Raw genomic sequence first — 15849 nt, forward strand, 5'->3', positions numbered from 1 at the left:
GTTGATTAAATAATTTGTCATGTTTTAATTGCGATTTCCATCTTGAAGGTATAAAAAAAGAGTGCGACGCATGCTTCGATGCGGCACATGCTTGTATTGTAATTCACGTTATCTGAGGAAACCATTGCTAGTTCTAAGTAGACCGTGATGATGGTGATGAAAATGTGCAAAAAATTGATGAATAGGAGGCGCTTGTGGGACACAACATCCCAAACAGGATCCTAGATGCCCGGGTTAGGATCTGAGGATGTAGGCTTTAGGGTTCAGGGTCACATGACAGTCTGACCCTGACCCCGCTTCGGGATAGACTTACGAAGCGACAAGGTTCGGAAGTCTGTCACAGAGTTTGCTTCCTTCTTCATCAAGCTTTGAGAATTATAAGAATCGACATACATTTTTAGGATAGCTATTCATACGAGACTCACGTATCTATATGCATCAACGTGAGTGATTATAGCGCTTGTTTACTGTGGTCAATAGCTGCAGGGCTACAACTGCCGTATCATAGACGCAGGCGTAACACCCACAAGGAGAAATACTGCCAAACATATGGAGCATTGATCTCCAATCGAGGCTGTACTGCACTGGGGTATGATCCTATTCCTGATAACCATGAACTTGATGGCACTAACAAGGTTGTTAGGCCATTGACTGCTGAAACGCCAAGCAAAAATTACCTTGACGGCAGTAGCTAAAAACCCTCTATCTACCTCATTCCCTGCCATTTCGAGTTACAGGCCTTTCTTTGTTTCCACGATAATTAGTAGATGAAGGCATGTGCCACTCATGAAGCCAGTAGCATATATATTCAGAATATTGAGAGGTGACGCTCTCTTCTACCACAATGCTTCGAAACTTGACGAAACTGGCATGTATTCTATTTTTCTCTTCTTGAGCTTTACTGTTCGGTGACTCGGACTATGCTATAGCGTAAGCACCGCTTCTTAGAATCCATGGCTAGGGCTATTAGCAGGACCTCGCTATGGAGTACCCTAGTTTCCCGAGAGCCTTTTCCGAGGACCAGTCAATGCTCGGCTTGGATATAACCTTCTATTGGCCCTGACCAGTGCCTTTCCAAAGTCTAAGAGATATGACCTAAACGTCCTCGTACCAAGTAACTAGCACAATATACTGGAAGTGTAAGAGATATTGCAAACGCTGCGCCTAATCCACACAAGACGGCATCGTGGGTTTGTAGTAGTGTTTAGAACATTCTGAGCTTCAGTTCCTACATGGATAGTCTGCCGTCGATTGGGCGGTATTTTTAATTCGTTTGCCTTTCTCCTTTCTAAAGAACACCAAGATTTATTCAAGATTGAAACACGCTGATCTAGGAATCTGGGCATGCTAAGCAACAATATCGGCTGAAAGTTCTATCCCAAGGATTTAACTGCGTGATCTATAGATTGGGCTTCAACAACTAATATTAATGTTAGTTGAGTGGCTGAGATGCCAGCACCATGTGCATTCGGGAAACATTCTCCGACTGCCGTTGTTTACACTCGAAATATTAGCATTTAAGGTTAGAGATTGCGTAACATATATGAACTGAAGAAATACAGTATGTCTACCAAGCATGGGATAAATACTATATCTTCATCTCTATTGCAGTAACTGTGACTATGCAACTTGACGATCTTAACATGCCAGGTGGGAAATCGATCACCAGTTCTTTCAAGTTCAGTTTAGGATCTTGCTGCAACTTGCCTGACTGTAGCTTGCTAAAGGCAAAGGTCGAACGGAATTAATTTAAAATTTCACCAAACCATTCCAATAGTTTCTTGGACACTCATATATGAATATATTTTCAGTGGCATAGCTTGACTCAAGTATTTGTTGGAAAAATAGCTTAGGATATTAGGACTGCTGTTAATTGCCAAACTTGCCCTAATCCTAGCTACCTCTATGCTGAGGGTAGTTCTATCAAAGGCTGACAAACTCCTACTACATGCACACCCCATCAGGAGCCGTGAAAGATACACCATCATCGCCAGTGCAAATACAAACAGAACCTGCGAAAGAGCAGGTTATGTCACGTTTAGCAACACCGACATCGCCATCAAGGTTGTTGTACTCGCCAACATTTTGAACGTTGCCAGGAGGAGCTGCCAGAACACTGGCAGCAAAGGCGAGAAGTAGGGTAACAGTCCAGCGTTGCATGATTGTCGGGCAAAGATGTTGTGACAAAATTAAGGATTGAAGGAGAAGAGAGTTGTAAGAAGGATCAAGAAGAGGCTATTAGTGAAGTCGAGGTATGAGAAGTATAAAACTGATGTTCTAGAGAAAGAAGAATAGAAGATACATGTTGCGAGGCGAGACACTCTTATATACTTGTCTGGACGCTTCCCGCGTAGGTCTAAACACGTTCACAGAGTTGCCATAGCTCCCATAAGATCTCTATAAGTCAAGTGTCTGAAATGCTTCTGCAAAGCGGAAATTCAACTATGCCGAACTCCTTTCATAGCTCAGGTTTTAGTCCGGCCACGGAAGACAATTAGTAACCGTGTTTTCCGCAGAAGCCCCTGCATCTACCGTTTCTGTTTCCTCGTCTGGTCTGAGAATAAGGCACTTCCATTTTTCTTTTCATCATGTCATATAATTATTTCGTTACTCTCAAGCCATCTTCCATAAATACCGTCAACCCATTCTTACATAGCACGGCCCACAGGCGGGCAAACACAGTTGCAAGCCTAATGCTGGCCGATGAGTTGTGTTTGGTGGTCTGGAAGAAGACTGATCATCTATAACTTCCACACCGCTCAGTCGAAAGGGGGGGACGAGGAGTGTCATGAATGTGGATTTGAGATAAGTGTGACTCAAGGTTTTTCAACGGATAGAGAATGCTTCATGGAGCTAGCATGAGTTTCGCGTTGAGTGCGGCGTCTATTCTGCTCCCCAGTGTATTTGCGATCAATATTGTAGTTTCTAGTAGCTCGTCAGATACTGTGTTTTTGGCCTTGATAGGCTGAAGGACTAAAAGTAGCCCGGGCCCTGTAACTGTAATTTCATCTGTTAAATAAGAAAAGCATATGTATCGAAGGATGAGTTTAGGACAATTGTACGCTGGTTTAAAAGTCGCATTATTCTTCTCACTCCTAATTATGCCTATATATGAGTGGGCAAATTGCCAAGACAGCATCTCAAGCTAATGGCTAGTATACCTGCAGCAGAAGCCTGTAAGCTTCTTTGATTCCCCTTAATAGCAGTTGATTTTGCGGTATTCATGAGCTGTATTAACAATAATGGCAATTTTCTCAAGATATAAGCATGTGATTCTAGAGGCCCTTCTATACTTGAGTCTGAACTGGAGCAGATTTCGTGCAGGCTGAAACTCAGCCATACATCATGTCCTTGAATAACGTTTGCCGTGTTTGAGGCATCGCCTGTATGTGGCTTGATTCTAGAACAAGATATTTTAATGCGACGAGCCTTTCCGTGTCGCTGTTCCCTTGTCTTATTCGGGCACACTCACTTTTCCCAATGCCTGCCCTTAACTTCGACAGTGCAAAAGCCTTGGTAGCATTCTAAGGATAAACTGGAAAATATCTTCGAGTAGGGTTATAGTGATCTTCGAGAAAGAGGTATGGCTTGCTCGGATGCAAGTGATCGGTTGGAGCTGCATCGCGAATCTCGCATATAGAAAAGATTGCCGGCAAGCCATACCTTGTAGGGGAGAGGAGACTCGTTGGACTTGTGAACGCTACATATTACTAATGGTTAATTCTATCTCGATTCCCTTGTGCTTCTTACTCAATCAGTAGAGCTCCAAGCTTAGGGATAGTCAGCCCCCCCTTAACAGAATTGCCACATCTAGTAATTATGTCTCATGACAAGAGACTAACACACCCCACGCCTTCCATCCACAGCTAGTAATACCGCAAGGTGCTCAGTGACAGTCGCCTTGACTCGCATTGAGTGCTGTTGTTGTAAAGGGCATTATCAGGGCGCATGGCATGGTGGGATAGAGTAACAAAAGGCCCGTGGTAAAGGAGGAGATGAGGCATCACAAATACAGGTGAAGGCCAATAGTTACCGTGTGAGTGAATCCTTTCGAACCTGATTTCAACATACTAAGAAGCTGGTGATTAGTTGTTAGGCACATGAACTATCTTGCATCTAGACCCATGCCTCCTCGATCTGGTAATATCCATCTCCTTCCATCTTCCCGATACAGAGCTTTTGATGGGGGCGAAAGGCTGTATTGGGGGTAGCCACGTAGTCACGAGTTCCTACTATTCACTAGCACATCCATTTTATTGCACAGGCGGAGCGGAGCCACCCTTGTACCCTGTCCGGACTCGGCAAATAAAAATCCCGCCCAGTATAGTATGGCGCGTGCTGGCATCACATTAATATTGTTAGCTATCTGTTGAATGGACAGTGGTGACAGCTACATGCGCCGCCCTATTTCTTCGATGCGCCGTCCCTCCTAGTCTTGGGGCCCAGTTGGACCACGGGTACCCGTGGGACTTGCTCAAACTTCCGCTTTCGGCACAGCTCACACATCACAATAATCAAGTACAGTACTATGATCAATTAGACGTCTAAGTTGCAAAAACACTTCTATTATTACATAGCAATAGATTCTATTGCGAGTTGGCGATAATGCAAAAGGTTATCTACTGCTGTTCTTCGATCTCCTTATCGAGAGACCGTCTTGCTATTATTGAGAACAGGTACCTTGAGTAGTAATCTTCCATTGCCAGTTCTTCGAAGCATCAGGCGGCTTACATGCTCTATCACAGGTGTATGGCCGGATTTCCTTCCTAGTAGATCTCCCCATGACAAAGGCATGACAACGATCTAGTGTACAAGAAATTAATTGATTGTAAAAGTGACTCTCGAGACTCATATTCACTTGCAGGTGGGAGATAATCGTCAAGGAACCAAGCTACGACTGGAATCCAGGCTCGATCCATTGTTGTGTTACCTACTTCTCCATGGTTAAAGAGCATTATTGCCGCGATTTTACGCGTTCTGTTGGGGATTAATGATGCTGAAAGCAGAAGCTTACGTGAGTCCCACGGGTACCCGTTGTGGGTGTTACGCCCGCGTCTATGATACGGCAGTTGTAACCCTGCAGCTATTGACCACAGTAAACAGAACGCTATAATCACTCGCGCAGATGCATATGGATACGGTAGACTCGTATGAATAGCAATCCTAAAATGTTTGTCCATTCTTTTGATTCTTAATGCTTGATGAAGAAGGCAGGAAACTCAGTGACAGACTTCTGATGTTGACACTTCGTAAGTCTGTCACAGAGTCGGGTCAGGGTCAGATTGTCATGTGACCATGGGCCCACAACGCCCCCCTCCCTAAGGTCAGTGCGACTTTTTACCGACGGACATCCATGGCGCTTAGACCTGAAGCTTGACCAATCATGTAGCACAAATGGGCGGCAGTTACATACGCCCCTTCATTGAGCATTTAGGCCCCCCTCCGGACTAATTAATCAAAATCTTTCTGTAAGCTCTTGGCAGCACCAGCAAGCAGACTACAGTTACACCAGATTGAGATGGAGGGGGACGCTGTAGCAGACGCTTTAAATGCTGTAAATTCAAACGGCACGGCAGACAACGTAGCAGACAAGGCAGAATTAGAGCGAAGGAAGTGCCTGACTTCCAAAACACCTACTCAGCCAGTGACAAGTACGAAGTGCAAGCTATCTGGATTTGAGGAAGCTGGGCCTACGAAAAGGCAACCTTCAAAATGTAGCAAGTGTCATCAGGTTGGCTATGTGATAACTTCAAAAGCATGCCCTCTTAGGTACTCAGAGCTATTAAATACCTAAGTTTCACTGCATCGCTTGCCTCCATCTGCTGCTACTGCTGCATCTGCTGTATCTGTAGTCTGCTTGCTGGTGCTGCCAAGGGGCAAAACATTTTGCTACACAGGGATTAGGCTTATGTGGACATCAGAATTTAAGCACTCTGATTGGCTTTAACTTGCAGGTACAAGCCCCACAAAGCCAAATCTCGAGGATTCTTCACAGCCAGAAATACTAAAGCTGCTGGTGTGAATTTCTTCTACTGCAAGGGCCAATTCACAGCCTTTGTTTGTGTGAAGTTTATTTTAGCTGTATTTGCATTCAAATCTAGTTAACCACTTGATTCTGATTTTCTACATACAATGTTGTGTCCCTCTGTACTCTTTAGATGTAAGGCTTGTTATTCTTGAATATCTTATCTATCCCAAACATGATCCTAGACACTAGGATCCGAGGAGTAATAACAGTAAACACAAGCAGGACGCACTCAATGTCCTGAAAAGAGGAATAAATGACTACTGAAGGTATTCTACCTCTACCTGTTTATTGCCTGAAGAGCAGACCTCAACCGACTTATGTATCCATCACTAGCGCGTCTAGATCAAACACATGGGCCTCGGATAAAGACCCACATAGCGGAACCCCCATGACAGGGTTGACACCCTGCCACCTCATCCTCATGAGTTAACATGAAAAACCCTCCATCTGCCCCATTGCCTTGTGTCCATGATGTGTAGTAGATAAAAGCATGTGCCACTCATGAAGCCACTAGCATATACATTCAGAATATTAATAGGTGACGCTCTCTTATACCACAATGCTTCAAAGCGTGATGAAACTGCGATGTATTCTAATTCTCTCTTCTTGGTCTTTACCGTTCGGTGACTCGGCCTATCCTATAGCGTAAGCACCGCTTCTTAGAACCCATGGCTAGGGCTATTAGCAGGACCTCTCTATAGAGTACCCTAGTTTCCCGAGAGCTTTTTCCAAGGAGTGGCCAATGTTCGTCTCAGACAAGACCTTCTATTGGCCCTGACCAATGCCTTGTTAATTGTCAAAGTCAAAGAGATATGACCTAAACGTCCTTGTGCTAGCTAAGTAATAAGCACAATACACTCACTGGCTTCGCGCATCCAAGTGTAAGAAATGTTGCAAACGCTGCGCCTAATCCACATAAGAGGACATTGTGATTTTGTAGTAGTATTTAGAAAATTGGGAGCTTCGATTTCTACACCGATAGTCTGCCTTCGCTTGGGCGGTATTTTGGGAAACTGGATATACTAAGGAACAACATCAGCTGAAAGTTCCATCCTGATGACTAAACTCCGGCATCTCCAATTTGAGCTTAAACATCCGAAGCGAAGATTAGTTGAATGACTGAGATGGCACCACCATGTGGACTCGGTAAACATTCTCCCACTGCCGTTGGTAACAATGGAAATATTAGCTTTAAGGCTAGAGATAGCATAACAGATATCAACTAAACAAACACAGCATGACAACTAAGCACAGGATAAAACTATATCTTCATCTCTTTTGCAGTCATTGTGCCTATGCCATTTGGTGAGTTTAACATGCTAAGTTGGAAATCCATCACCAGTTCTTTCAAGTTCAGTTTAGCATCTTGCTACAGCTTTCTGGAGTGTAGCTTGCTAAAAGCAAAGGTCGAACACAAGTCATTCAAAATTTCACCTAAGCATTCCAACAGCTCAACATCAAGCAATTCTTAGATACTGATATGCGTATAGATTTTTAGTAGTATAGCTTAATTCAAATATTTGCCGGAAAGATAGTTTATGAGGTTAGAACTCCTATTCATCACCAAGCTTATCCTTGTCCTGGCTATCTAGTTCTACCAAAGGCTGACTAACTCCTACTGCATGCACCACCCATCAGGAGCCGTGAAAGATACACCATCATCGCCAGTGCAAATACAATCAGAACCTGCGAAAGAGCAGATTATGTCACGTTTAGCAACACCGACATCGCCATCAAGGTTTTTGTTCTCGCCAACATTTTGAACGTTGCCAGAAGGGGCTGCCAGAACACTGGCAGCAAAGGCGAGAAGTAGGGTAATAGTCCAGCGTTGCATGGTTGTTGAGTTGTAGTTTCTGATTGGTGTTTTGTAGAGGGGACTTTGCAATGGCAAAGATATTGTAACAAAATTAAGGATTGAAGAAGAAGAGAGTAGTAAGAAGGGTCAAGAAGAGGTTGTGAGCCAAGTCGAGGTATGAGAAGTATGAAACCGATGTTCTAGAGAAAGCAGAACAGAAGATACAGGTTGCGAGGAGGCACTCTTATGTACTTTTTCGGATGCTTTTCAAGTAGGTCTAAACGCATTCAATTATGCCACTATTTCTACATCTTTAGAGCTACATCGGCATCAAGAATATGTAGCAGCTATGTTCACCTCGGCATCGACGCACAAGATAGCAAAGCTACCATAGCTCCCATATTATCTCTATAAGTCAGGTCTCTGGAATGTTTCCGAGAAAGTAGAAATTCAACTACACTGAACTTCTTTCATAGCTCGGCTTTTAGTCCGGCCAACGGAGGACGACGACTAACCTTGTCTTCTGTAGAAGTCCCTGCACCTATCTACCCTTCCTGTATTCTCTCCTGGCCTGAGAATGAATCTTTTATTTTTCATCATGTTATATCATTATTTTGTCACTCTTAAGCCATCTTCTTCTCCATCCTGATCTTCTCCTCGGCCTTCAACCATCTCTACCTCGCTATTTGCCTGATCGTTGTCCGCGGGTTCTGTTTTTTCCAACACCTCTTGACCAAGACTCCATGGTTCTTTGGATACATCATAATCCTCAGCCTGGCGCAATCCTTTCTCTTGTTTCGGATTTTTGGCTTGCACATTCTCATAGAAATACACTGATTCGGTAACGCCGACTTTCCTAGCATAAACGTCCCACAAGATGTATCAGCCATCAATATTTTCATCATATCACAGTAGCAGGGATTCACTCCCCCTAGGTCCATGTTTAGATGCTGTCGAGTGCCTAGTAGCCTGAAATTCCCATCTTCTGATGTGTTTCGTCCGTGGCTCGGCCCCGAAGGAGAGAAAATGTGGAACTCCCTGTCTACCCAATGTCCTATTGGAGATGTATACCGTCGCCCTCGCGGCTTCACCCCAAAACCTTTCACCAAAGTCGGTTTCCCACAACATCGTCCTGACGGTATCGTTGACTGTTCGGATCGCCCTCTCTGCATTACGATTTTGACTTGACGAATATTTAAGCGTGTAAGTCGGCTTAGTCTCGTTAGCCCTTCTCCAGTTCTCAAAGACTTGCTTCAATTCTGGGGCCTTGTCACCTCTTGTCCTCTTGATGGTTTCACCCATTTTCAGTTCAATGCCGTTTCTCCATTCGTCCTGAGCTCCTTGAACCTCGATCTTCTTCTCTAGTGGCAACAACCGCTTATATCTGGAGAAACAGTCGACAATTATGGCATACCAGCGATGACCGTTCCTCTCAATCTCATGCGAACCGGATACATCTATTCACCCGCTGTCAAGTGGCTCTTCTGCTCCCATAGGAACCGACGAACTCCCATGGCTTCTTGTCATTTTGCCTTTTGAGCAATACTCACACGCGAACTCTCCTGGTCTCCGGGGTGTTTTGTCTTGGCTAATGGCCCTCAGTCACTGACGTGACCAAATCTTCAATGCAAATCGTCGTATGCTAGTAAACATGTGCTCGTGATCGTGTCATCTCTTTTCAATGGAATAACTATCTTGTCCTTTCTGTCGTCAACTATGGCCTTCATGTCTTTGAACAAGACAGATTTTCCTTCCTTTAACAAAGCTATTGCCGATATTAGATTTTCCGCCAATTCTGACACAAATAAAACTTTGGATAATTCGAGTCTTTTAGGACACTTGCTGTATGGCTTGTCTTGGACAGCCTGGTTTGTCTTCTGTTTCTGCTTCTTTTTCTTTGAGATCCTTTCTTGGTGTAGCCTAAGCGGAGGAAAACGGGGTATTAAATATCCGCTGACGGCAACACTTCATCAAGCTATCTGGGTCTACTCAGACGGTTCGCGTGACAGCGACGGGAACACTGGTGCGGGCTGGGCCGTTTACCACGGAGGCAAGACCCTGGCGCAAGGCTCCGGGGCATGCGGGAAATACAGGGAAGTGGCGGACGCGGAAGCGATCGCAGCCCTCAGAGCAGTCAGGATCGCAGCAGAAGTTGCTCCACCACAAGCAGAGGGTCTGAATCTGTGCGTGGACAATCTAGGAGTAGCGAAGCGCATCAGCAAGCGAATGAGGAAGCCAGGCACTTCCCAACTCGAGGTCGACGAGATCCGGCGCATCCTTGCAAAGTGGGAAGGCGGAACGGAATGCCTCTCGCTGGACAAGCCGGTCGGCAGGGTACACTGGGTCCCAGGGCACTGCGAAGTCCCAGGGAACGAAGCAGTGGACCAGCTGGCCAAAGCGGGATGCAAGAGTTCGGATCTGCTGGTTCCAGAGAGGACGATGTCTCTGGCGGCGGCGAGACGCTGGAAGAACGATGCATTCAGGGCCGACTTCAAGGACTGGATGATAGACAACTGCCCAAACACCGACCACCTTGGAGGGGCGCTGGGAATCCCAAGGCCATACAAGCTCGACTGGATGAGAGGGCTGAACCGAGGCACCGTCGCGAGAATCTTGGCGGCGCGCTCCAAACACGGCGACTTTGAGGAGTACCATACCAGGTTCAACCACCAGGACGCCGAGACAAAGTGCCAAGTGCCAAACTGCGGCAAACCGAAGGATTTCAGTCACCCATGGGAGTGCATAGGCAACGCCACGAGACTGGCGGGGAGGTTCGTAAAGAAACTCCTCAGAGAGGATAGGTCCTGTAAGTACCTAGCGGAAAAACTAGACCCTAAATGGAGGGCGTGTCGAGTAGACACATGACAGGGGACGGGCTAGCACGGAGGGAGGAGGGGCGTTTAGACGGGGTTTTCATTTTGTTTTCTGTTTTATGTTTTCTGCTTCCTGTTCTTTTTTTTTTTTTTTTTTTTTTTTTTTTTTCTTTTTCCTTTTTTTTTTTTGTTTCTGACGACTACAGACGGAAGACGAGTAACAAGCTTGCTTGGGAGCATACGAGCTTCTCTCGTCCAAAACCCGTGGTCAGCCCTGCAGAAGGGTTAATTCTGTCCGGTAACCAATCCGGCGTCGTTTGATCTTAGTGATTCCAGTAGACGTTAAATAAATTCAAATTCAAATTCAAACTTCATCAAGCTCCTAGGGAAACTTGATCTTGGCGAGGAGATGATGGAAGACATAGACCAACGCATCCTGCATCTTGAGCTAAAAGCTAGGTCTAGACCATGCACTAATTGCGCAACTCTGTGTTTGTATGCTATATGTTTGCAATATATATGCCACAGCAAACTTGCACGTGCTGCATCATTGCTCACTTGTCCTCTAAGAGGCCTTTGATTTAAAGAGTAACCTAGTTTGTCAACTATAGGCAGCTAAACATACTAATAGATCTTCACCCTTGGCATTCCTACACTACACTGGAGGACACCACAACGGCCTGGACAATGACATAGCGCGGATATCAGTAGAAGAGGCATGTAGAAGCTACAATGTACACGCAGCTTAGGCGCCAGAGCTAGCCTCTTTTTAAGAGGTCCAAAAGGTTGAAAGAGAAATTCAAGGAGAATAACTCCTTGTGTGTTTGATAGGGCAAGGCAGCAAGTAGAGCCTTAGCTGAGGCCTTTCATTGAGCACGTCTATAAAGGCAATGCCCTTCTCACTTTACCTAGGGCAAAAAAAAAGATGGGAAAGCCTTGATGGAATAAAACCACCAAAATCATAGGCTAGATTCATACGCTATCATTCAACAAACATGCTCTTCCATATCCTCGCTGATGGGACCAAGGAGAACAAGAAGCTGGGTGCCAAGGCAATCAACGTCTCTCACCGCACTCACAATGGCGTCTCGAATGCTACAGGCCTCATCCAGCGGCTTCATACCTTCATTTGTACAGAACCTCACCGACAACCTGTGTGACATCAATGAGAACTTGGTTCGTGGGGCTGGGAGGCAGGCCGCCTCATTTCTCCAACAGCTTGAGTGAGTTTTAATGAGTTCATAGTGGCGCTTTCACATGTTATCTATATTAAGCATTTGATTAGTGGGTCAGGAAATCAGCGTCGGCTCCGAGGAGTGAACCCTAACGACAGCGATAAAGATGAGGCGGACGAAGACCTTGCCGAATCTTGCCTGGAAAGCAAGGCATGGAACTCCGTGGTTTATGCCCAAGGAGACAATACTAATGTGTTTGTAGGGTGGCGTTGTCCTGGTGGAGCACCATGATCTGCGGTGGTGTGACCCTATTCCTGACAACTACGATCCCGAGACCACGAGTTTGAACTTGCTAGCATAAACGTCAAGCCCTCGGTTATCTAGTGCCGCTGAGTAGAGCAAATTCTGAATAGGGATTTCTGCTATGCGAAGTACGAGTAGATTTCTGGGTCATTAACAGACAATGACAAAATAAGCTTCCTGTCGAGCACGCCCTAACAGAAAGCACAGAGGCCCTTGGTCACTATGCAGACTAGAATCACACTATGCAGACGTTAACCTTCCCAATAAGCGTATGACAACAGCGTTGAAACAATGAATTGACAGGGTCGAATAACAGTATAACAGTTCAAGACAACGAGATATGAGAACAAATGGCAATTTCACATGAAGACTGCTATGGTATTCGTTTTAGGTGAAAACTGGTGTATTTTGAATCCAGCCTTGCAGACCCCCTTATATTGTTCCTATTCTATCTTTGATCTCGAGAGTTGAAGAACTGTATCATCACATGATTGTATGTTGTGGTGATTTTGCATGAAGAACTTCATTTTAGTCTATCTACATAATTTTCTAGGACTCAATACAACCTGTGAGATGTGGGTCAGCCACATGGCGGTGCCACAGTGTGGCTGATACTACATATCACTATATTTAATTCCAAGTGTTTGTCTATTCCACTCAACACTAATTTTTTGATGTTTTTTTTTAGATGCAAGCCCACAGGAGATCCCCATTATTCAAGCCTAGATGGCTTAGATTAGGCAGATGCAACTGATAGCTGTCTGCTTACAGCCTATGTGATACCCTCTATGACTTGTAACTACAAACCCTCTTGAAACAACTTGGAGGGCTGGGGTCCTGGTCTAGAAAGATGCATTGGCATGTTCTATAGGTAAGAAATGTCCCCCAGCCCCTGTCTACTTTACAGGCTGTTGGCTTGATGGGTCTCACATTTTGTCTTGAATAAATCCAGCTTCTCAATGAAAATCTGTACTGTACCATAACAGTAGATATTAGGAGGACGTACTGAATGTCCTGTGAAGAAGAGGAAGAAGGATAATGAGTGATTGTTGAAGTTGTTCTATGTCTATCCAAGTCTAGTCCGAGAGGCGGATCTCGGCCGGTTTATATATCCATCACTACCATGTTCTCGGTCGAGCACCTGGGCCTTGGAAGACGACCCTTGATGTCTGATGCTAACCCTAACGTTTGCGCGAACTGAGGATTGTAGTTCGACAAGACGCAGCCTACATAAAGCCAATGACAACTAGGTTCTTAGGCTACATAGTTGATGATTAAGCTACCATAGTAGCTTATGGCACACAATAAAATACCATTATAGGCTTCTATAACCAAGTACTTGAGGCAATAAGTGCTAGGTCCGTGTAGACTATCAAGATGATGAAAATGCAGAGAATAATTATGCATAGGAGGAGCTTGTGGAATACAATATCCCAACCACGATCCTAGATGCTCGGGTTGTGATCCGAGAAGTAAACGGCTAAACATATGGGGTCATGGTTCCCCTGATGGAAACTATTTTGCACTGTGGTATGATCCTATTCCTGATAATTATGAGCTTGATCGGACTAACAAGGCTATCAAGCTTCATATCTGTGGGGCCCATCACTGCTAAAAAGCCAAGCAAAAATATCCTGGTAGCAGCAGCCAAAAACCCTCTCTCTACCCCATTGTCCGCAATCTCAAGTTACAGGCCTTTCTTTGTGTCCATGATATGTAGTAGATGAAAGCATGGGCCACTCATGAAGCTAGTAGGATATGCATTCAGTATATTGATAGGTGACGCTCTCTTCTATCACAATGCTTCAAAGCATGATGAAACTGCGATGTGTTCTATTTCTCTCTTCTTGGGCTTCACCTTTCGGTGACTCGGACTATCCTATAGCGTAAGCACCGCTTCTTAGAACCCATGGCTAGGGCCATTAGCAAGACCTCGCTATAGAGTACCCTAGTTTCCCGAGACGCTTTTCCGAGGACCAGTCAATGCTGGTCTGGGATAGGACCTTTTATTGGCCCTGACCAGTGCCTTTCCAAAGTCTAAGAGATATGACCAAAACGTCCTTGTTGTAGGTTTTAGGGTTCAGGGTCACATGACAATCGGACCCTGACCCCGCTCTGAGATAGACTTACGAAGCGCCAGCTTCGGAAGTCTGTCACAGAGTTTGCTTCCTTCTTCATCAAGCTTTTAGAATCAGAGAATCGACCTACATTTTAGGATAGCTATTCATACGAGACTCACGTATTTATACGCATCAACGTGAGTGATTATAGCGCTTGTTTACTGTGGTCAATAGTCGCAGGGTTACAACTGCCGTATCATAGACGCAGGCGTAACACCCACATTGTACTAAGTAACTAGCACAATACCCTGTCTTCTTGCATTCGAGTGTAAGAAATGTTGCAAAATCTGCGCCTAATCCACAAAAGAGGATATCGTGATTTTTTACTCTTTCGAACATTTTGAGCATCTATTCCTACATGGATAGTATGCTGTCGTTTTGGCGGTATTTTGCATTCTTCTCCTTCATCCTTTCTGATGAACACTAAGATTTCTTCAAGATTGAAACACGTCGACCTGGGAGACTGGGCATACAAAGGGGCATCATCGGGTTAAGGTTCCATCCCAAGGATTTAACTCTGGGATCTCTAACTTGAGCTTAAATAACCAAGGTTAAGATTAGTTGAATGATTGAGATGCCACCAACATGTGGACTTGGTAAACAGAAGGAACTAACATTCTCCAACTGTCGTTGTTTACACTAAACATATCAGGATTTAAGGCTTAGAGATAGCATAACAGATATAAACTGAAGAAATACGGGATGCCTACCAAGCATGGGATAAATACTATATCTTGATCTCTATTGCAGCAATTGTGACTATGCAACTTGACGAGATCAACATGCTAAATTGGAAATCGATCACCGGTCCTTTCAAGTTCAGTTTAGCATCTTGCTACAACCTGCTGGACTGTATCTTGCTAAAGGCAATGGTTGAACACAAGCAATTCAAAATTACACCAAATCATTCCAATAGTTCAACATCGAGCAATTCTTGGACAGTTATATATGAATTTATTTTAGTAGCATAGCTTAGCTAAAGTATTTGACGGAAAGATAGCTTAGGAGATTGGGACTGCTAGTCACTGCCAATCTTATCCTGGTTCCAGCTATCTCTATGCAGGGTAGTTCTACCAAAGGCTGGCAAACTCCTACTCTGCGCAGTATTCGTCCTCAACCGCGAAGGGGCCTGTTTCGTCGTCAACGCAAATGCAAACCCAGCCCACGTCATCAAAATGGGCGAACGCACAGCCGACGAGCGCACGTTTAGAAACACCGGCATCGCCATCGACGTTTTTGTTCTCGCCGACATTTTGAAGGTTGCCAGGAGCTGCCAGAGCACTGGCAGCAAACGCGAGAAGTAGGGTAACAGTCCAGCGTTGCATGGTTGTCGAGTAAGAGTTTCTGGTTAATGTTTTGTAGAGGAGGCTTTGCAATGGCAAAGATACTGTAACAAAGGTAAGGATTGAAGAAGAAGAGTGTGGTAGGAAGGGTTGAGAAGAGGATGAGAGAGAAGTCGAGGGATGAGAAGTATAAAACTGATGTTCTGGAGAAAGAAGAAAAGTAGATACATGTTGCCAGGCGAGACACTCTTATATACTCGTCTGGATGCTTCTCAAGTAGGTCTAAACACATGCTATCATGCCACCATTTCTACATCGCTACAGCTACATCG

At 44.8% G+C, this 15849-nt stretch overlaps 5 protein-coding genes across 5 annotated transcripts; 1 reads left to right on the forward strand and 4 right to left on the reverse strand.

Annotated features, from left to right (window-relative positions):
• Window positions 1–1944: 1944 nt before the first annotated feature.
• HOO65_050592 (uncharacterized protein) lies at window positions 1945–2160 on the reverse strand (the record flags this gene model as incomplete). The annotated part of the gene is made up of 1 exon (XM_071000955.1): window positions 1945–2160. One exon carries the CDS (start codon window positions 2158–2160, stop codon window positions 1945–1947), a length of 216 nt encoding a protein of 71 aa, XP_070858651.1.
• A 5483-nt stretch (window positions 2161–7643) lies between these two features.
• On the reverse strand, window positions 7644–7862 carry HOO65_050593 (uncharacterized protein; the record flags this gene model as incomplete). Its single annotated transcript, XM_071000956.1, has 1 exon — window positions 7644–7862. The coding sequence occupies one exon, from the start codon at window positions 7860–7862 to the stop codon at window positions 7644–7646; it is 219 nt and encodes a 72-aa protein (XP_070858652.1).
• Window positions 7863–10019: 2157 nt separating this feature from the next.
• HOO65_050594 (putative double-stranded RNA/RNA-DNA hybrid binding protein) lies at window positions 10020–10740 on the reverse strand (the record flags this gene model as incomplete). Its single annotated transcript, XM_071003516.1, has 2 exons — window positions 10020–10627; window positions 10707–10740. 2 exons carry the CDS (start codon window positions 10738–10740, stop codon window positions 10020–10022), a joined length of 642 nt encoding a protein of 213 aa, XP_070858653.1.
• Window positions 10741–11716: 976 nt separating this feature from the next.
• On the forward strand, window positions 11717–12172 carry HOO65_050595 (putative peptidase C1-like protein L477; the record flags this gene model as incomplete). The annotated part of the gene is made up of 3 exons (XM_071003556.1): window positions 11717–11859; window positions 11922–12036; window positions 12074–12172. The coding sequence occupies 3 exons, from the start codon at window positions 11717–11719 to the stop codon at window positions 12170–12172; spliced, it is 357 nt and encodes a 118-aa protein (XP_070858654.1).
• Window positions 12173–15325: 3153 nt separating this feature from the next.
• On the reverse strand, window positions 15326–15559 carry HOO65_050596 (uncharacterized protein; the record flags this gene model as incomplete). The annotated part of the gene is made up of 1 exon (XM_071000957.1): window positions 15326–15559. One exon carries the CDS (start codon window positions 15557–15559, stop codon window positions 15326–15328), a length of 234 nt encoding a protein of 77 aa, XP_070858655.1.
• Between the last annotated feature and the right edge of the window lie 290 nt (window positions 15560–15849).

This window comes from Ceratocystis lukuohia (assembly GCF_044167205.1).
Source record: "Ceratocystis lukuohia strain C4212 chromosome Unknown Supercontig5_pilon, whole genome shotgun sequence".
Lineage (NCBI taxonomy): Eukaryota > Fungi > Ascomycota > Sordariomycetes > Microascales > Ceratocystidaceae > Ceratocystis > Ceratocystis lukuohia.